Raw genomic sequence first — 22,052 nt, forward strand, 5'->3', positions numbered from 1 at the left:
GTTTAAAAAGGTAAACGCGTATTTGCAAGTTAATCCGAGAATGTTCATTGTTGCTCGAATCGTTGAAAACCCGTGACGATGCACCGTGACGGTGGAACGGTAATCTTTCTGTACGGAAAACGAGCGATGCCACTCTTCGAACGAACAGCACAATTTTTCACTCGCGAAAATTTCATTTCGCTATCGAAGAATGACGCTCGATGCCCGAAGTCGTCTTTTGAATTCGCCGCCGACAGAGCGGGTTGCAAAACTCGTCGGAAACGGATAAAAATATTCGATCTCTGTCGGTCGTGAAACTTTCGAATCTCTCGATGCGTTCGATTCGTTTGGCAGACTGCGAACGATCGAACAACGATCGCTCGTTGACAAAATTGAAGAGAATAATTATATCATCGCGAATCGGAGTTTATCGTTCCAACTTCGAGGGAGAGGATTTTCTATTAGAAAAATACGGATTGTTTTTAACGGAATGCCACGGTTAAGTGATATTCGATATTCCGGCACGGCTAAGCGGGATATATTTAATGTACGGCAATGGTTAAGCGGAGTTTATCGCGCGGCTTCGAAATTAGAATACCGCAACGGAGCCTGGAAGTACACGGCCCGATGGTCGGAAAGTTAATCGATCGCACTTTCGTTCCGTTTTAAAGTATCCTCTCTAACCATCTATGGAGTATTCTTTCCTCTCTGTATCCGCTGCTTCGAAGCACGATAACTTTCAAGAACGCGTACCTTCCGCCGTTCCCGTTTTTATTCTCGAAGATACACGTTCGGACCTTGAGTCGGCAACTTTCGTTGTTTAACTTGCAAGAGTTCCTCTTCTCGGCCCTATAAAAGCGCTTTATCCGCGCTCGACGATAGCATGGCGGATGATAACAATTTTCAAGCAACTTCCAAACGGAACGGTTCCGAGAATTTCATCGCGAGACCGTCGTTCCAGAAAATCAATCGTAATTTAGCGCGAATACGCGATATCGGTCGAACGGAATTCGAGTCTCTCCGAAGGGATAGGTTGTCCGGAATGAATCTAGAAACGTTGAAAAATGCGGGGAACGTCGGTCGGTCGGTCGCGAGTTGCTTTCGTTATCGAGCAGAAAGTTTCGAGTTTAACCAGGGAGAAATAGCGGAACTCTAATAATTGAGAATGTTCGCGATCGACGTAACGGAACGGGCGCGGGAAGCGTTCGTCGTTCGATCCGATCTCGCGCGGACTTCTTTCCACCCTCGACGACTTTTCGAGGGAAGAAACGCGGAAACTAATTCGCTCGGTAAACAATAATTCCTTGGAGATGCGCGAACACTTGACACATCCAATTAAGGCTACGTAATTGCCTGCGGTCCCCGGCTACTTTATATTCGGGCAACGTTTAACGCGCGCGCGTACGTACGCGACGTTAGCCGTTCGCAAAACATAAAGAAGATTTACAGGCAACCTCGCGTTTTATTTTCGAGGCATTTTCCATGCAAACGCTAGACGCCGCGCCCCACGGATCCCGATCCGCTTCGACCGTGTCGACGTTCGCGGGCCGATCGAAAATTTCTCGTCGATCATTCGTTATCGACGAGCCATGAATATCACCGTGCAACATTTATTCAGACACAGTTTTAATGGCTCGCGTCTCAAAAGGGCCTCCGGCAATTGTTTCGTGCGAATACAACGAAGTCCCTTGTCGCTTTAAACGTCGTGAAATAATTTAACGAGACTCGCTGCTTCGCGCACGCGAAATGCTCCGCCTTTAGCTTTACAATATCCATCGTAAAGTGAAGAGTCTAAGAGTCGAGTGCTAACTGCGATCGAACGCCGGTGCAATTAGTCAATTATCAATTATCAATCCGAACGTTCCGTTTCCGCGCGAACCTCCGGTATCTCGAATAATTATACGTGCACGCGTATATAGGACGAATCGTCTGTTTCGAGATACACATATTTAGGTCCGTTCGGTGGACGTGCAGCAATTTCTCCCAGGAATGCTCGGAGATCGGAATTGAAACCGGCAGATCCGAGAATACCGAGTCGCGATTCTTCGAGCCTCGAACTATCGCGTTAAATAAATTTAAAAAAAGTTGGTTGATCTTCGGCAGAGAGTTAATTTCGGGACGCTTCGTCCTATCGTTGATTCTGCCACCGCCTTTCGCAAAACGAGGCCCGCGAATCGTTGCGACGAACGGAGCTGGATCGGCGAAAGCCGCGGATCGTTGACACGTACCTACCGACCGATTGATGTACCGCTACGCGGGGTGGACGCGTTACGATCGTTCTGATGTCGTGCAAACAAGAAAATAACATCAACAGGAGTGTTTGCACTGCGAAACGTCGATTTCCTCGTGCACGGCGACACGTTCTACACACATAGGCGCGCTTTCTCCATCTCTCTCTCTCTCTCTCTCTCTCTCTCTCTCTCTCTCTCTCTCTCTCTCTCGCTCCGAACCTCTTGACGAGCCCCTTTTCCGCTTAGTAATTCTTCCTGGAACCTCGCTGAAATATTCATCAACCGTCTCGCTCGATTCTCCTCCGGCTTGACTCTTTCAATTATCGCTTGACCTGTCGGACCAATTTTTCCGTCCCTTTTTTCGCCGAGCACGCTTTGTCACGGTTGCTTAATTGCACGATCAAATCCTTATAACCGACTAGAAGCAATGGGTCAGCAAATTGACCATCCAGAAATCAGCACAGACGTCGCGTCGCGTCGCTTCGTTATCGCAACGAATATTTCACCGCGCGAATCTAACCGTCGCATCTACGTAATGATTGATTTGTAAATTGTACACCGCAGCGGCCTAGAGGCCTAGAAAATGCGACGCGATCGACCGGTTATTTCTCTGGTTCGAAAGCGATCTAATTTTCCGTCGTGCTCGCGATGCTTCGGATCGTCGAGACGGAGCGAGAAATAATAATAAAACCGATTTACCCGTGGAACACGAATTTTATCGATGCCGCCGTATCGGGTAACATTTAATCGCGCAACGCGCGATAAGTGGCGATCACATCGACAGGCGTGTCAGCGATAACAGCATCGTTGGGACGAGATAAATTGTGCGTTTAATTTCGGACGTTTCATCGGTCGCTGCACCTCCGACGTTTTCCATCTTGTTCCGTTGAGCGAGTCCTCGGAACCCGACCAGCTGCGGCGGATTCTTCGAGGGTACTGTTGAAATCAATTCCTTTTATTTTCTCTCCGCGAAGCGGTATTTTCTGCAACTTTCAAGTTGCAATTTTTGTTCGACGCTTCCACGAACTATGCAGGGCAAGCTCGCCTCTCGTTGGTCGGTGCTTTTCGTTGATAACGCGCAAACGAAGCCGCGGATCGCATTTTCGCCAAGGAAAAGGTGACTTCGAACGACCTCGGGAGTCACCACTTTCCGGATATTAACATAATTATGGGAGACCGCGCTTATAGCAGAGATCGACGATTGGGAATACGGTAATGTCTCTCCAATCGACGCTCGGATGGTCCACAGAAATAGACAATTTCGGAAGAGGAGATACGATTGTTCGAGCCTTACGGCTCGTTTTTAGAGTTACGAAGTGTCGACAACTGTAAAAAACGAGCTACAAGGCTCGAACAATCGTATCTCTTATTCCGAAATTGTCCATTTTTCTGCACAATCCGAGCGTCGATTAGGGAGACATTACTGTACAGCATGTGCGGACACTTCGAGCGAGCCACCGCGAGCTTCGGTGCAAGAATCGGAGGCGATGGAACGACGAAAGGTCCCTTGTAAAAATCAATTTGCGCGATCCGTCGGGTGTTGTAATAACGGCGGAGCTCTCGCGAGACGAACAATTGAAATGCGCGTCGAAAACGATTCTCCCGTTGCTCGTAGCGCCGAAATTCGTCGTTGTTAACTGGTTCGTATATCCGAGGACGGTAACGACCGTGGCTAGAGGGAAGCGACAACAATCGTGTGCAGCTGAACACACAGAGGAACAAGAACAAGAACGAGGGATGAGCAGGAGGACAGGGATGCGGACGCGGACGCGGATGCGGATGCGGACGAGGACGAGGACGAGGACGAGAAGGGGGGAAAGGGGGGATTGGAAGGCAACACTTACGAGCACGACAGAGGGCTCTGTATCGCGAACTGCGAACCGTTCCCGGTGGACAAAGAGCCGGCACACCGTCTTCGTAGAGTTCCCCCGATGTCTTCCGATCGAGAGGCCCGTAATTGCACACAAGGGTCTCCACTCGATCCCCGATTCCGACGGGTATTGTATGCAAGGCCATCGCGGACCCTCCTCGACGAGTCGACTCGTCTGGCCCGGCTGTGTAAATTGCGCGGCCGCAACCGACTTGGCTAATTGTTGCCGAAGCAAACGAGATGTAAGACAGGTTGCCTCGCGCGGCGTAGTTTACGTACCTGGAACAGAGACGCGCCAATTGGTAACACCGTTTACCGACGAGCCTCGCGTTCAACCCCGTTCCACGTTCCGCGCGAAGATTCGTAACCCTTCGCGCTCGGCCGATGACTCCGAGGCGCCGTTGCGAATCGTTGCGTCGCGTTCCAAAACCGTTCGAACGTCGTCGCGTTCGTTCGGATCACAAAAACTGTTGCACGGAGTCGCGAGATTTCGTCGTAAACGAAGCCGCGGATCGCATTTTCGCCAAGGAAAAGGTGACTTCGAATTATGGGAGACCGCGTATAGCAGAGATTCTATAGTCGACGATTGGGAATACGGTAATGTCTCTCTAATCGACGCTCGGATGGTCCACAGAAATGGACAATTTGGGAAGAGGAGGTACGATTGTTTTGAGTCGAGTCGATTTCGCGCGCGCGCGCGCGAGATGCACCGGCGAACGAACCGGACCAAATTACTCGAAATTCTTTTTCGAGATGTTGGAACGACCGGTTCTGCCACTAGAAAATCGGTAGTCGAATTCGAAGGTTCGAAGCCGCGATTATTTTTGCACGACCCGAATAATTTTGAAGGGTGACGGAACTCGTTCGACGGGGTCGCGTGCGCTCCGATCGCTCGTTAGGGTCGGTTACCGAATGCCGTCGCGATGGGACGTTCGATGACAGCGACCCGCATAAGTTGCAGCAGTTGAATCGTAAGATAATTTAAATCCCTCGAACCGTTCGTTAGCTCGCTGCACAGTCCGTAAACACCGATTAGCCGTTCAACGGCCAGGCCAGGACCTAGCCGTCGCGTATACGGGCATAACCTGCCCGACTGGCAAATTTGTGCATGCCCGTGACAATCATGAGCCGATATGCTCGTCGCTTCGCTGTTTGCTCGCATCAACCGCCGGAGTTTGCTGGCCGAGACAACGATATCCGATTCTATTCTACGAGCTGTTCCATCGTTTTTTTGTACGCGAATCGCCGAATAGCACGCGTCGTTCCTGGTTTTCTCACCGGCATAATCGGGTTGCTGTATACGCGACGATCGAATTCCGCGTCGCGACTCGCCCGCTCCCGTGCAAAATGTTCTTTTTTCGCGCATCGCGCGGGACCGTGGAACGAGAAATCCCGGCCACTTTTTCCATCGTATAATGCGCGTCGGAAAAATAACGAGTCCGCGAAATTACGGAGCTTTAAAGCTCGCAGGAAGGTGTATAAAGCGGACCGGACTCACCCGAATTCCGCGGAATCGAAGTCTTCTACTTCATCGTACCATGATTGAATGTGAAAGTGAAGTCTCGCGGCGGACGTGCCGTTTCCCACGCTGTTCATATCGAGCAGGTGCACGTTCTGCCATACCTCGAATCGCTCTACAAAGAACACATAGACCGTTTGGCACACAACGGCGACGGTTCGTATGTTACCTTACACATAGACCGATTAAATTCATCAGTCAGGCCGTGGCCGTTCGTTCGTTCGTTCGTTCGTTGGTTGGTTCGTTCGTTCGTTCGTTCGTTCGTTTCGTGCCGAGAGAATATCGATCCGCTTTGGAACTGGATACGTATCGCCAATAGGGTAAAAACGAAATTTTTTTTAGTTCCAACGGTACCCCGATTCCCCGAAAGCTCGACCCACTCGACGAAAAAAATGCGCAACATTCGGGAATTTAATATTCTGCGGGTGTCGAGACGTCGGGGCTCGGGTAAAACAGGCAATCGTTCGATTCTTAATGAATTCGTCGAGCCGGGGGTTTAATTGCGGAGCTTTTTCTGTCGCGCGGGTCAGAGAAATCCATTTCCTCCTCGAATCGAAGGTCCGACGCTTCGGAAACGCGTCCTCCGAATTCGAACGTAGGCAACTTAGAAATTGCGAGTTTGTCCGATGGATAAGATAAAACATTGGTTTACCGATCGATTATAAATTCTTATAAAACGATTATAAATTCTCCCGATCGAGAAACGAAGCTTTTCGCACCAAACGTTGCAACTCGTTTCGTTTGAAACGTTTTGAATACGAGCACCGAAAATCAACCGCAAAATACGCCGCGAAATCTAAGCGGTAAACCAAGCAATAAATATATTGCGATAACGGTGAATTTTGAAAGCTGGTCAAAAATTAGTATCATCCGTATACGTATAATGTACGACCGTATACGACGGTGAACGCGTCGAGGATGATTCTACGCGTCCCAAGAAAGTTTGTTCGTTATCCGCTTGGAACAAATGTTTCCCCGCGCCCCCTAGCTATCTCTGAAAATGTTTCCCGAAGCCTCGATCTCGAGGACCGTTCTCGTTCCTTCGACGGGGACGACGAACGAGAAAAAGGGCCGCGCGTCGAATATATTTCCGAGGATTATCCGACTACACACAGTTCCGTCAAAGTCAAAGTGTGTACGGGTGCGACGTGCGCGATATGCGTTCCCTTGTAGCTTGTTAGTAACTTGACTCCAGGGTAACTACTAGAATGCACAAATACAGTAGTCTAAGCCTCGCGACAAAGCATCGGATCGTTAGCCAGATTACCGTTGCTTTACTGCGAAAAGTAATTTGAATTCGCAGTGAATATTTCGCAAGTATATCGCGGCAGCGCCCGCGGTAATTCCGGAGCGCGCGTTCTCCCCGAAGCGCGTAACAGCTGCGAATTTCTGACTGTTGCGAGTCAGGACGAATCCTCCCCTATCGATCCGACGCGACGGATCATTGTCTTTGCTTAGGACCGGGACAGCCGACCAGGGAGCGTTCTCCTCTCGAGTGTAACTTCGACACACGGAGACCACTTGGCGATGTTTGTAAAAGACACTGTGTGTTCGAACGGTATCGTCCGCCCTCTCTGCAACTCGATCGTACACTCGCACTCGCCGATATGCTGCTACCGGCGCGACGCAAGCAAATATTATCCCTGCTCACGATTTTCTGGCATTTTGTATCGCAGTGCCGCCGGGGCCGAAACAGACGTTTATCGCATCTTCGAGAAACGTGGGCGATCTTCGATCTTTCGAATCGAAATAGAAGCGGTAAAAGTCGCCTCGAGGTCGTGCGAGCTCGGAAATAAAAAATACTGCAACGCGAGAGATTAATCGATATCGGTGCGTTCGTTGCAAAATTAAAAAAAAAGTAGTAAATTTAATATACGGTATTTAGAAGGAAAACTGCGCGCGGTTGTAGTTTGGACACTGTCGATTGCAAAAAAGAACGATCTTATACACGTGCTTTGATTTACCGATCAAATTTTGTTCGATTCGGATTTTGAATTGCGGTAATCCCCCACGTGTTTATGCAAGGAAAACGCGCGTTTCCGTACCAAGTTTGCAGCACTCGCGTAAATAGAAGAGGCACGCGAGCGAAACAAAATTAAACAAGAAAGCCAATTTCTTTGGACACCGTCAGGAGACGCGACCGTCGTCCTTGTTGCAACAAAGTCCGCGTTCGTTACTAGTAGATGCAAAGATCGATTTCGCGTACGAATCGCCGGCAATTCGTATTGTCCGAAAACTGGAAGAGTTTCGAGCGTCGTCGTTGCAACACGATCTCGCGTTACGTTGCATCTTGCGAGTAAAACGAAGCACGAATCTTCGCGGAAGAATCGAACTTGGTCGAATCAAATATCTCAAACCGAAGAAGAAAGTTTACGCCGCAACGAAGACGCGTTCGATTCTGTTCGATGTTGGCAGAAAAATGTCCGAGCAAACAATTTCCGAGCGAGAACGAGTCGAATCGTTTTGTTCGCGTACGAACGAAAGAAGATCTTTCGAGCTTCCCTCTCGCATCCTCTTAATCCGATCGATTCGATTAAAATCTCGCCGGAAAGTTCAAAGAATTCCGTAAAATCGCGTCAGCGGTTGCAAAGCGTCGCGGCGCGCGTTCGCCGAAGATCGCGATTTCTTCGATTTCGAGTTTCAGCCGTCGAAGCGAAGTCTCGTGTCCGGTTTAACCAGAAATCGCGCAACCGTGTCCGTGCTACGGACACAACCTTTTCCACGTTTCACCGTTTTCGTATTCGAACTTGTTTCTGGTACGGCGATATCCAATTGAAGCGATTAAATTAATTTCCCCGGCGTTCGGAATAATTTTGATCGCGGAAAATGGCGTAGCCGCGAACGACGAACGGCGGCTGGTTGGTTTCGCAGCAATTTGAACTTTTCCACGGGAAAATCGCAAGAGTTTGTTACAGTTTGCGAGCGCCGCCGCGCCGCTCGCAACGAACGAAACCTAGGAACGATGAACAAGTTGATAGAGAAGCGAGAACCGAACGCGCGAACGCGAGCCGTTTCGGCGTACAGGGATCCCGCTAAAACAATCTCGCTTTCGGCTGCGCGACGAAACGTTGGATATTGAAAAATGATAGGGCAGAATGAAACGGCTACGGGGAAAAATGAGACGTATCCGGTGGAGGTACTTGCCAACGTCTCGGCATCGATCCTTCTCGAAGAGGTTGCACTGCAGCGCCCATTGCTCCGCGACGCGAGCAAGTTCGCCGTCCCAGACCTGTCCAAATCAATTCGGATCGATCAGCTGATTCGCGTGTAAGCTGATCGCGAGTGAAATCTTCGAGATCTAAACACTCGTAATAGAAGTAAGATCAATCTTATTTACCGTATCATTGTAGTTTGTACCAATTTCGCATTCTACGAAGGTGCGACGCGAAAGAATTACGAAGACAATGAAACGTTGCGATTGGAGAACGACAACGAAAGGTTCGAATTGCTAAATTAATCTGATCCAGAGGATTATCGTCGTTTTCTTTTCCAAGATGTTTTCACGTAATATAGCGACTGGAAAACCGAAGACACGTTTCGTCTCGAAGATACTGCAAATTGAAACGTCCGTAGAATCGTGGAAAAATTTTTCTCGCGACCGAATCTACCATAGATTCGAAGATCGAAGCTTCTCCTTTGCAACGACCCGATAAAACTTGATGTACGATTTTTTTTTCGGCTGTTTTATGGAACAGTCGTTCGGTCGCGTAAGATCGTTGCGTGTATTTTCGTAAAAATGCACCTGTCTTTCGAAGCTCGATAAAATGGCCTGAAAACGTCGTACATCGAGTTTTAAGGTATCGTTGGAAAGGGGAAGCTTCGATCTTCCCGTCGGTGATGGATTCGGTAACGAAAACAAATCGTCGGCGATTCTAGAGACTGCTGCATCAGCCGTGTATATATAATGCTGCTGCATCTCCGACGATTATTTCGTTGAACAAATTGCTTCGATTTTCTGGAATTTTTGAGTCGACAGTTTTTTTTCTCTCGAAAGCCTGTAATGCTCGCACAGTTTTTGGACTCGCCGTGTCGAACAATCGCCGCGGTTGGTAATTGCGTCGGCGTATCGAACGCGAACAAATTCTACGGGAAATCATACCAGTTCCATCATGAATTTCGCAGGGCGTTGCGGTCCGGGATTTCCGCGCTGCTCGAGTCCGCTTGCCACGGTGTTGCGATAAACATTGTGCCACTCGAGGATCGTTTCGATGTCCTTTTCGTCGATATTTTCGCGATCCAGATACGCGCATTTAACACCGGCCACGTCAGGCTATGAAAACGAGAAATGTAAAACTCTCTCGCCGGGCATCGCTCCGCTCCGCTCCGCGAAGCGCCGGAATAATTCGATGCGCGGGCAACGCGCTGCAATTGGCGGAACTAAAATTGGAACGTGATACAAAATTGTTTGCGAATAAAAACTTCATGCTTTTTCGATACAGGAGGGATAACGGTGAGATTGTTTTCGGTGTAATCGCGCCGCGTTTCGTTGTTTGCCACGTTTCTAGAGCGAACGCGCTTCGACGATGATTTAGCCGCGACTCGAACAACGGCGCTTCGCGGGTAATAACGTGCTTCGGATCGATGCGCGTAGGCGTCGAATATACCGGGTATTTACGACTTTGGCGAAAAAGTACGCATGTAACTCGGTTCTTTGGGCAGAGCTTCTGCATGCTGCTTCATCGAATTCGCTTTGACGCGGTGAAGTGGCAGCAGGCGCTTTTTCAAGTCTCTCACAGAGTCGCGTGCGATATTTTTTAGCATCCAGCGACGAACTCTCTTTTCCCCGACTGTAATTTGAAACTTCCTCTCAACTGCTGCCTCAATTTCATTTCTATCACAGTCGTCTATAGCACCCTTATTTTACTCGCCGGTACCGACGCTAAATATTCGGTCTAACAAATAAATGCGGTAACGACGGTGAGTACTTTACGCGCGACAAACGTACGAACGTTTTCTAAAATTCAACGTTCTTCGCATCGACGAAATGGAATTTTTCTGTTCGGAACTTTTTTACGGTTGTAGTTGTTATTCCGTGCACGCGGCCATGACGAGTATCGTTCGATGGAATAAGGTCACGGGTTCGAGATAAACTAAATATTTTCCGTTATATTATCTTGTTAGAAAGTTTCATCGCAATTCGAGCGTAACGTTTCATTCGGTCTTCTTATTAAAGGGTTTTCTTTTCTACGCTCCTACCTAAAAATTAGGTCTCTCTTTTCTACGTTCCTACCTAACGGTTGCCTGCAGTTTTTACCATGTACCGTTAAATCTAACGATCTCTTTTTGAAGAAAAGATACGATAGAAATGCTTGCAGAATATCGTAGAATTCGTTCTTCAACTTGTCGTAATAAAAATTTTTAAATAATTGGCTTTAATAGTACTCGAAGACGCGTATTTTCAGATCAGCGTATCACAGTGACCGACCATTGTCCGTTGATACTACTTGCAGCGAAATTCATTCCCGAGATCTGCTTGTTGTTATACGAGTACAAAGAGATGCGCCTAAATACCTCCTTCGGTAGCGACGTTGTGAAACAAAAAGAGAAGCTTCCGATTTTAATTTTAATTACTAGAATCTGAGACCGCTCGAAGGTCGCGTCATCGACAGCTCCGAACAGATCTTCGTTTAGTTTCTTCTTAATTAAAACGAGCGCGTCGTTTATATCGAAGTTTTAATTGCCGGCGCAATAAATAATGCGCGGTATAACTTCGTTTCATTTGATTCGGGCGCCGCGGCGCGCCGCTCCGTTATAAACGAAGCTCCGCATCGCGGATTCGAGGTTTCCATGATATTTTGCTTTTAACAAGCTCATTCTATTCTTCGCGGTGCGCGATTTCGAGTCTCGTCCGTGCAACGAGAGCAGAGTTCGTTGTATGGGTGACATTCGATATTAACGAGTGCTGTCGTCGCTTCCGATTTCCTGCCGCGCAAATTCACGCATATGAGATAGATTTTTATTGTCCCGATTTATACCGGGCTTCCTTGTTCGCGTTTATAATTAATACGGTGATCGATATACGATTTATCAACGGAATAACTTGGAACAAAATCTCTCGAAACATAATAAATCTGTACGAAAATACGCGCGGATCGCCGCGTCGCGCGATGCAATTTGTCGCAATGCGATACCGTAAGCGCTCGGGTCAATTTGAAATCGGTTTTATCGTAATTATAAGCGGTCCGTGGAGTTTACGCGAAAATTCGTCTGTCGGAAATAAAATCGCGAAAACACGCGACTCGCGCGTGTCCGTCGTCCTCGCGTTTCCCGACCTCGAATCGGATTCGGACGAATCGATCGGTTTCACGATCGAACGCTGCTCGTGCGGCGGACATTTTTTGACAACGGTCCAACCGAGCGTGCTCGAGATCGCTTGTAATCTCATTTATCGTTTCTTCTCGCGCGCGACCGATAATTTCTAACCGCCTTTACACGTACCTGAAACCGACACATCGTGTGATCGGCGCAAATGCGGCAGTAATCGGCGCGATCGCGAGGAACGCGTCGCGCCCGTCGCGGATCGCAATCACGGCAGCCCGTTAAGAACAATAAGAAGTAGAACGGGATACGTCCCGTCATTCCGTCAGTTCCCGTGGATTTTCAACGACCGAAAATCTGTCCCGACGTTTTACCTTTTGCGTTTCGCTGCTGTCGGCTAATCTCGCTGCTACTTTCACCCTGCGGCAGTGTTTTCCGACTCGATCTTTCGACGAGATCGCGAAACGACGAGCCCGCCCGCCACGGAATATGAACGATGTTCCTAAAAATATCTTCGCGAAGAATCGTTCGTCGAGAACGGAATTCGATAATTCCGTCGATTCCGAAGTTTCCTTCGTCGACGAGTTTCGCGTCGAGCTGTCCGCGAAATATCGATTACTTGTTTTCGATGAAACCTAACCAACTCGTTTATATATTTTCTTAAAGAATATTACATTTCGGCTAGTCACTTGTCCGCGTCGTTTAATTATTCAAAAGCGTCGCAAGCTTCCTATCGTTTAGAATTTAGACCGTTCGAAAAGCGTCCAAGACACGCGTCTCTTCAGAAGTCGTTCGAACGCGTTTAAACGTCTACAACGTTACGATAAAACACGCTGTTGTACTCGGGAGAGTTCGCGGAAAATATCTACGCGCGCGCATCGTTTCCGTAACGTTCGCGGTTCGAGCAGAACAAATTCTGAAAGTTGAACGTTCGATTTTGCATGTTCAACCGAGAACGGAGAACGAGTTTCGAAAATGAAGCGTCGCCGTACGAGACGGCGAATCCGTGTATAATAATCGATCTTTGCCAGCAGCGTCGACTCGATTCTCGAGGACCCGGAATAATGCATTCTTTGCGGCGCTTCGCGACGCGACGATCCCGTTTCGCGGTCTCGCTTATTGGTGCGAACGTCAAACCCTGTATCGCGCGCGCCGAATTGTTTGTATCGAGTGCGGTATATTCGAGGCCGTCTGTGCCGAATCCCACGGGCTCCGTATCGTTGTATCATGTTCCACGTGTCCGAACTTTTCGGTATAGGGTTTCACGAGCGCGAGGTTGTCGGTACACGGTCCCAGGATTCGCGATACGTCGATAGAGAAAATCCCGGAGGAGTACGAACGTCGTCGTCTGTGATCCGCGGAGTCGGCAATCGTCGACACCGAATTCCACCGAATCAAGAATCGAGCATACCAAAGACCGAAAAACGCGAAGGAGCTTCAACGCTAGACTCGCCGAGTTCTAAACAAAAGTAACCGGCGTCCGTTGTCCCGTAAGAATTACAAGATCGAATTTATTTAGACGCGTTTCGCCGTTTCTTATCGCAACGCGTTCAAGAATCTTCGAATAAAGCGAAGCCGGTCGTCTCGTTACCGCCGCTTGCCAAAGAAAACGGATCGCAGCTTCGATCGTAGAAATATCCTGTTGAAAACGATCTCCGGATATCTTTGGATCGAGATGCGACAGAATCGCGCGATTGTTTCGAGTTCCGACAGCCTGCTGGATAGCGAAACGCCGTAGCAACCTATTATTACGCGCATCCTTTATTAAAGCGTTTGCATCAATATTTCCCGACGTTATCGAACGGTTACTGATTCATGAATCGCAGAAACAGAATGCCGGAGTTGCACCGGGGAATTGGTAATGGACATTGGAATGTCGAAGCAGCGTATCCACTGGCCTGTAAAGTCCCAGGAAGTCTCCGAAGTTCCGCGGTAATCCGGCTCTACGACCGTCGGCTTACCAAAAATTGTTGCACCGTGCGACCAATTTATACCGGTAATTCGATCGGCGAAACGAAGCCTTCGGAATCGGTGAGAAAAACGTGTTCCACGCTCGTCTTACGATTTTTCTTTTTCTTCGGCTTTCGTCGAAGAAACGTCCGGACGGCCTAATTTCGAGCATCGTTTCGGATCGGAACGCGAGGAACGATTTTATTTCTCCGGCATAAAAATTGGGCCGCGGAGAGATCGGGCAACGCAGGGAATTTCGGTTATTCGTTCTTTCTAAAGTGTTCTTTCATACGTAGTTCCGTAGTTTTCATTTCGACGCAACCGCGGGAACGAAGAAAGAGAACAAGCGAGATATGCTCGGCGAGGTTCACTGCCTTGGAAACTTTCCACCTCCCGCGTGTATTGAAACAGTAATGATATGGGAAGGAACCACGGTGGGATAACGAAATGAAAACACGTGCTGAACATCCAAGAATCGTCCAACTTGCCGGAGTTGTCGGTCTCGTTTACGCGTTATAACGTTCCCGCCAAGGGAACGATACGCCGCCTCGCGCCCGACAAAACTGCCGGCCGAGCCGGAAATAAAAATTAAACGGAGGGTAATTGCCCACCCGAACGCTCGAAAATACGACCGACGCGGATTTGGCAAATTCTATCGTGCATGGACCGTTTCGATGCGACGATATACGCAGCGTGTCTCGAGTTTACGAGTTATTAACGAATAACGGCGACCAATACGAGAGAGAAAGAGAGAGAGGGAGAGAGAGAACTAATCTCGCCCCTCGTTGGTCACCGTTTCTCGTTGATAACTAGGAAAAAAGTAACTTCGAACGACCTCGGGAACACCTCGTTTCCCGCTTGTACAATAATTTTGGGACACCCTGTACGTCCCTGTTATCAACGTTCGTGTATTAGGATGCGGAAAGTGCGACTGTACCGTGTACAGACGGAGGAGGAACACTCGGACGGAAGTTCCGTGCACTATATTATTCCGGGATTCCCAGATATCGGTTTACTACTAACAAGCGAACCTGCCCCGAAGTCGGATCTCTGTATCATGTACCGATACGTACAACTGTCCATGAATCTCGGTTTACGATAGTTCCGAGGCCGTTTTAGCAGATTTTCGGCGCAATGGTAATTAGTAGACTGCAGACTGCGGTCCTTCGTGCGAAACAACGATCGACCGCAACGATTCCGAGAAACAGAAGCAAGAACGGCGGCATCGTAGCTTCTTCCGACGATCTTGACAAATTACAAAATCGGAAACGTACTTCTCGCGGCAACCGTATCACCGTCGACGCGCGTTTTCGGCGAGGAGTCGAAAAAAATGCGCGGTCGCGTCCATCGAAGGATCGCCGACGGTATAAATTTGCGTAGGTAAAGTATCGGCGCGGAGAGCGCGCGCGTAGGACGTTGAAAGAAACCCGTAAAAAGGATCGAATGCGGTCTAACGACACGCCGCGCGAGTTATTTCACGAAAGAAACCGAAGTTTACAACTACTTTCCGAACATTTTTCCAGCAGCTGTCTCCCCGGGCTTAATGACACAGAAGAAACGAATAATGGTCTCGCCGCACTATTACGACATAGTTTGCGGAAACTATGTCACCTGCGATCCGTTGCTTTCATTGTCAGTTATTTCAATGGCGAGCTAAAATTCTCCGACTAGGCTTTTCCAACCTTTTTTTTCGGAGGGGGTGTGGAAAACGGCACAAGTGGAACATTCTCTATAAATACATAATGGGGTATTCATGTGGAATCATATTCATCCGTTCCGCGCGCGCGCGCGCGCTACGAAATGAATGGAGGGAAGGGCCTTTTGCAGTTTACTTCGCGAGAATTACGATTAACGAGCCGCGTAGAATTGCTGCATTTTTTGACATTGTCGAGCACGGTATTTTTCGGGGCGCATCATTTTATTCGTAATCGCGTTCGTAGGAATAGTCCGCGGCGCTTCCGACGACCTCCTTTCGAACGATAAACGCTGTCGCGTTATCGCGGTTTATTATTCGTCGAATCGTTGACAATCGTCGCTCGCGCTCGGATCACAGCAATTTCTCTCCGTAATTCGCGCTCGGATCGCGCACGAAAATGGACGATTCGGGAAGAGGAGATACGATCGTTGTTCGAGCCTAGCGGCTCGTTTTCACAGTTGCCGATTCTCGATTTCGCGAGGAAGATCCGCGCGCGCGCGGTTTCTAGAGACGCGATTCGCCGTTCGATCGGAATATTTCGTTTATTAAACGGGAGCAGTCGTATTTATAGCGAAACCAGCTGGACAAACGTACATTTGACTTTATTTCGTTCGACCGACCTTGCGAACGGACAATTCGATTAATAGTCTCCGCCGTAAACCTATTTTCAGCGGGTCGTTTTAGGACATCAGCTTTTTGCAGGGAAACCGTCGACTCGTGTCGGCCGAATCGATGCCCGCTGTTTTATTTATACGTGCACACATGTATCGAGTACAGGTGCGTTTTACCATCTAATCGAATATAGGTTCGCGTCGCTCGAAGTCCCCGACGCGATACATCTTCCTGTCTATTTTGCGCCGAGTGTCCCGATTAAATGCGCGGAGATGTCTATCTTCGAACGCGGCTTTACGCGATAAACGGACGTTGAAAATGCTCGCGTCGCGGACGTCGCGAAGAGAATAAAAACGCGGTTCGCATCGTGCAAAAATCGTGCAAAAATCGTGCAAAACGTGGTTCGCGTCGTGGAACGCGATCGATGATTAAATATACAAAAGTCGCTTAAAAATAGTTTATTTCTCGCTACTTCCTACGATCGCTTCTCTTACAAATGGATCTCTTCCGTAGAAATTCTGATTCGTTTTATCCCTAGACGTGGTACGTACCGTTTGCATCGTTCGCGGCGGCGCGACGTTGCTCTAAACGCGCCAAAAAAGGGGGCAGTAACGTGGTTTTTTAATGAAACCGCTTCGATAAGAGGACTAATCGCTGCACGCTGTCGCGATTAGCCGGTTGGCCGAGCATAGGTGCCGGTTCGCGCGACCGAAATTAAGCGTCTTCGACGGCTCGATCGATGGGATTTTTCCATCCCGTTGAAACGTCTTCCGCGCGGATATCGTTAATTACAAGAATTCTTTCGCCGATCTCGACGCCGAGGCGAATTCGTTTCCCATCGGGGTTTATCGATTCCGAGCGAAGGTGATTTGGTCCCTTGTATCGTAAACGCTCGACAAGCACGCTGCGCAAAAAAGTCTGCGGAAAGAAGCTTCTCTCGTAGTCGCTGGTTCCACGATTGAGAAAATATTTCACAGGTGGCAACTGTTCGCGCCAAGCCCGAGCCGTCGACCCCCGCGCGGCGGGTCCGTTTGAACCGAAAATTGCCAACGTTCGCCCAAACTCGACAAACGTTTATTTCGGATCGAACGAGAACGTCAACGTTGCATGGATCTAGGTGCGACCGTCTCGAAATACAGTAATGTCTCTCTAACCGATGCTCGGATTGTCCACAAAAATGGACAATTTGGGACGAGGAGATACGATTATACGAGCCTTCCGGTTCGTTTTTATGGTTACGAATTGTCAAGGTTATGCAAGGCTCGAACAATCGTATCTCCTCTTCCAAAATTGTCCATTTTTGTGGACAATCCGAGCGTCGATTAGAGAGACATTGCTGTGGTCGGAAGCGTTTACCGCGCGAAGGGATATCGATGGCGATCGATCACGTTCTGGTGGATACTGGACAATTGTAAATCCTTTCGCGCACGTCGTAGTTCGAACAACTTAGGAATAAATCGATCGCACCGTGTAACGCGTTTCCAAAGAGTGTTCGCTAATGGAAGAATGTTGTAGATTCGTTAAGAATGAAACGAAGCTGAAACCGAATTCGCGCCCGACGCGTTCGCGAGCGTTGAGATCGAGAGACGCCGGTCTATCGTCGAGTATTTTCTACGTATCGTTGACGTCCACTCGACGCTTCGCGACCGGTGAAGATAGTTATGTTATAATTGTCGGATCGAGATCGGGCCGAGCGTGAAAATAAAGGTGGAAAGCGAACGAATACAATGGGAGCAATCAAGATACAGCGTTGCACAAGATTCGACGCGGGACTTCCGGTACTTCGAAGCGTACCGCGGATCGCGTCATTATCCCCAACTGCTGGTGAAACAGAAAAATTTTCTTGTCTCTCCGCGTAGTCGGAGGTCGGGCATTTTCGCAGCAACGCGTCAGCTACAATACTCGCTAATATTCTAGTCGATTTCCCTTCGTTGATGCATTTGGAGATCGTAAAACTAAATCGCCGCATTTTCATTCAACTTTTATGAATCGTCTGAAATATGACCAGAGGGAATTGTGTATTTAAACTATTCTTAATTAGGCATAATTCGAAGGCGTACATTAAATTTTTCAATGGAATTACTGTGACCTCGCCATAGTAATAATAATAATTATTGTTGTTGTTATTATTATTAGTAATAGTACTATATAAACGATGATATATTCGTACAAAGAATAGATGTAGAAACGTTTAAACGAATGTATCCGTTTCGAGAATTCTGTATTAGGAGGTTCGAGTAAATCGCCTGACCAATTATATCGTAGTACCACTTATTGCACCACCAAAATGATCAATGGTACAAAGAATCGTATTTTGACTTCGAAATTGCGCGTCCACGCGATTCTTCGTTTATTAAAAAAAAAATTGTTGTCTCGATGTTTCGGTAAAAACCGATGGAAACGTATGGTAAAAATATTTTCGAAAAATGAGAACTCCGTGGCTTTCTCTGTTTATTAAAAATCCGAAGGAAAATACCAAAGTGTCGGGGGATATAAATGATTTCCGGTCAGCCGTGTGCAAATTCTAGATACGGTTAGCTAAGTGTCTCGGTTTACGAGATTCTGCGGTAGTAAAACGATATTATATGGAAAGTGCTGATCACGTTTAATTTTCAGCATCGAGGTTTTATGGGCGACCAGATGGTTCTGCGCGAATAAGATTAAAAATGTAGACACGTGCGACACGCGTGCCGGAAAGAACGTTCAAAATCTTCTTTTTTTACGTATAAAATGTCGTTCGATTTTACAATTTTGTTACGTACAATTACGAACGAGCGAATCGCGCTCGCAAAGGCGTAAATTTCATTCGCCAAAAAGCGAGCAAGACCGGTAAAACGAATTTTATTTTGAAAAAGACCAGTCGCTCGTTCGACGTTAGATCGACGCATCTTTTCTATCGCGACTCCGGTACGTTAACTGTTACGATAAAAAAACGTCGCACCGGTCGAGCGTTGAACGAACGAGAGACTATCGTTGAAAGATTTACCGATGCAAGCTCTCGGCCAATTTTCGCAAAGCGTTCGATAATTACCGGTGGACGACGATGCGTGCGTTCGAATAAAAAGTACGCGAACGCTCTTCGATCGATGCTATCGCCGCGTTGCAAGTCCGCGCTTTCCATAGAGCACCGTGACGACTTCCGATGCGAGCGACTGCGCGAGTATTTACTATGCGAAGCCGAGAAGATTGCTCGAGAATTTCGCCGGGTCTTCCTGCGAAGTTCGTTATCCGTCTTTAGGAAACTATAGAACGCGACCAGGAAGAAAGTACACAGAGGTACGAAGAGTGTGCGAAACAGAGCAACAATGACCGAACTCCGGTAGTACGGTGCTCCCGTACTCCGGCACTCCGGTTCGCAAACCGATAAGAAATGAAATTGTTCGCTCTCGCTCCGTTTGACTCGCCGTCGATGCGTCCCGCTTCCCGATGGAAGCTCCGATCTTAAATGCATAGTCTCGACAAATTTTCTACTCGCAACCGTTTATCCGCTCTTAACGATAGACAGCGAAGTTGGATGAACCGTCCGGCTAGGCGACCGTTCGTTCTAATAGTCCGACAACTGTTTTCGTATTCCAGCAGAGGAATCCGACGACAAGCGCGAACAATTCATCATAGTCGCATACGTCCGTTCGCCGCGCTTTGTTGAGCAACGATTTTTGGCAACGAATGTTATCCCGTTACGCGACTAATATTCTTAGCGCGGGTTAGCAAACTTTTCCCAGGACTGTAAAACGTTTCGATTAGGCTAAAGAAGCTGGCGGAGATTATTCGATTCCCGATTCTTTCGAAATTCGCTTAAAGACGAAATGCTGTTTGGAAAAACTCTCGCGTTGGTTCGCGTTTCAATGGAGGAAGAAGGAACGAATAGTCGAGGTCGCGTGATTTACATCGATTCGTCGATCGTTGCGAGAAACATGCTCGGAAGCGTTCTCGATACAAAAGTGAAACGTGTTCGACGACGTATCAAAATTAACCCAATATCCACCGTATGCGCGACGAACATTTTAATCGCTTAAATACGAAACCGTTTCGCGTCGTGTAATTTAACCGTTGAAATAATTTCGCAACGTTTATTTCTCATCGGGACAAATATTTTACGAGGTGTTCTGGAGTATTTGGCGATCGTCGATACCTTCTTATCGTATTTGATCGTAGTCGTCGCTCGATTTATTCGTTATTCGAATCTCTTTCGTCGATAATGTCTACGATTGTGCGGGATTTGAAATTTTTAGAAACGAGAAATTTCCATTAATTGATTTCATTAAAATGTTCAAATGGAACTGTATACGTAATTGATGGAACAAACGCGTTTCGATCGAAAGTAACCAGCATCGCGATAATAGCGATTCGGTCGGCCATAAATGATCATCGGTTGCCGTAATTGATCATTAGCTGGTTTTGGATAGAGCGTATTTGCTACCGGTAATATTCGCGGACAAAAATACTCTATATTTTGCTAAATTTGTCTCGCTCGAGTCGAGTAACTCGATCGCGATTCGACAAGATCAGCTTTAGCTAAAACGATCCATTTAAATAATCTGCGAATTACGGAATTTCGTTCTAGAAATCCTACATTTATAAAAGACCACGAATTCATTGAATTTTCATCTCTGCTCGGTAACACGGCGAAACAGTTTTTACAAAATGTTTCAATTTTTTTGTCATTCTTCCAAATAACTCTTCGGTGAAATATTAGCTTCCGTTTATAAAAATAAATGATTTCCATAAAACTCGACGCTTTTTAAAAATCATACCTACACACCGTCGCGATTACGGTACGGATCTGTGCGTAGAATTTTTTACTTGTTACAGCTCGTTTTTTAAACTTTTAATTTAGAGAAAATTCCCCTTTGCCGATTGCAACATTCGTTGCCGCAAGATTAAACCAAAAAGAAAATAATGTATAATGGAGCGTGTTAAAAATTTTGTCAGAAAATGTTTCGTTGCCAGAAAAATTTCACGCTCCCCTCGGTTATTTTGCAAGGGCGGTTTTCTTTATCCTGGTAAACAAGCGACGAGAAAATCATATTCTATCCGATAGAAAACCTCTTCGACCGATTTACGATATTTGAAATAAAAATCGCGTACGGCGAGCGAAAGTACGAACTTCATTCACGTTCCGGGGCAAATCGACTATACCGAGCAGCGATTTTCCCAAAAGATGCTAAAAAATGCTTATCCGCTTTCAGATACCTGCCGAATCCTCCAAGAACACCTCGTATTCCCTCCGCGCGAGCACTCCTAGATCTAGATCGTCCCTCGGCACGTATCGGGCGGCAGGTGCCAGGTTCGGGAAGAGGAACCGCCGCGTTTTCGTCGGTCGGTTGGTCGGAAAAGCGAGGATCCGGGGTCGCGCTCGCGTTTACCACGATAAAAAGCCTCGCTAAGGACTTTCCGGCAGATTTTCTTCCCAAGCCAGTATCGTATTCATGTCCTTGATGTCGCGTGTGCTCCATGGCTCGAGCGGATCCGTGGGAGACGTCGCCGGCGAAACCGCCTTATTCCGCTCGATCGATTCTCTTCTCCTCTGTGCAGGCTCCTCCGATTCCTTCGGCGATACCCTGTGCACGCATTGTGCGGAACAAGAACCATTAAACGGACGTTCTATCCGAGGACCGGAGGCCGGAAACCGGGTGGGTGCCCGGTCCCTTGCCCGGCCGACGACGCGACGAGGGTGCACCGGCTTTGATGTAAACAGAAATTCGCGAGAAAAATAAGCGAGTCGATCGTCGGGTCTCGCGGTTTCCCGGGTCCAACCGATAACCCGATTCTTTTGTTCGTCGATGGATCTTCTCGTTCTGGAAAATCGCGGTGGACCGGCGCCCTTTTTTCTCGGTTAATCGTTCGATACGGTCGAGAATAACCGGTCGATGTTCTCGAATTTTTTGGAAATTTCGTTGTCGCGAAACGATCGTTGTCCACGGTTTCATTTTATTA

At 47.8% G+C, this 22,052-nt stretch overlaps 2 protein-coding genes across 5 annotated transcripts in view; both read right to left on the minus strand.

The window, feature by feature from the left end:
• Positions 1-79: 79 nt before the first annotated feature.
• LOC143259176 (uncharacterized) lies at positions 80-21,432 on the minus strand. Its single transcript, XM_076520318.1, has 4 exons — positions 21,309-21,432; positions 5,579-5,714; positions 4,055-4,359; positions 80-3,146 (listed from the first exon to the last, which is right to left on the minus strand). Exons 2-4 carry the CDS (start codon positions 5,674-5,676, stop codon positions 2,983-2,985), a joined length of 567 nt encoding a protein of 188 aa, XP_076376433.1. The 5' UTR covers positions 5,677-5,714; positions 21,309-21,432; the 3' UTR covers positions 80-2,982.
• Positions 18,550-22,052, minus strand: part of iav (transient receptor potential cation channel subfamily V iav) — a 42,125-nt gene continuing 38,622 nt past the window's right edge. For all 4 annotated transcript variants that reach the window (XM_033467782.2, XM_033467781.2, XM_033467780.2 and 1 more), the window contains one exon: positions 18,550-21,676. In XM_033467782.2, the coding sequence (XP_033323673.2) occupies positions 21,499-21,676 (178 nt within the window). In that variant the 3' untranslated portion in view covers positions 18,550-21,498. The remainder of the gene's footprint in view (positions 21,677-22,052) is intronic.

Source organism: Megalopta genalis, chromosome 3 (assembly GCF_051020955.1).
Source record: "Megalopta genalis isolate 19385.01 chromosome 3, iyMegGena1_principal, whole genome shotgun sequence".
In the NCBI taxonomy this organism is placed as follows: Eukaryota; Metazoa; Arthropoda; class Insecta; order Hymenoptera; family Halictidae; genus Megalopta; species Megalopta genalis.

Excerpts from the sequence above, each read along its gene's own strand:
- LOC143259176 (XM_076520318.1), bottom strand. The coding sequence starts at position 5,676 with ATGAACAGCGTGGGAAACGGCACGTCCGCCGCGAGACTTCACTTTCAC. Across the intron at positions 4,360-5,578 it reads TTCGATTCCGCGGAATTCGG|GTACGTAAACTACGCCGCGC; the intron begins GTGAGTCCGGTC and ends TCTCTGTTCCAG. Across the intron at positions 3,147-4,054 it reads CAGAGCCCTCTGTCGTGCTC|TACCCTCGAAGAATCCGCCG; the intron begins GTAAGTGTTGCC and ends TGATTTCAACAG.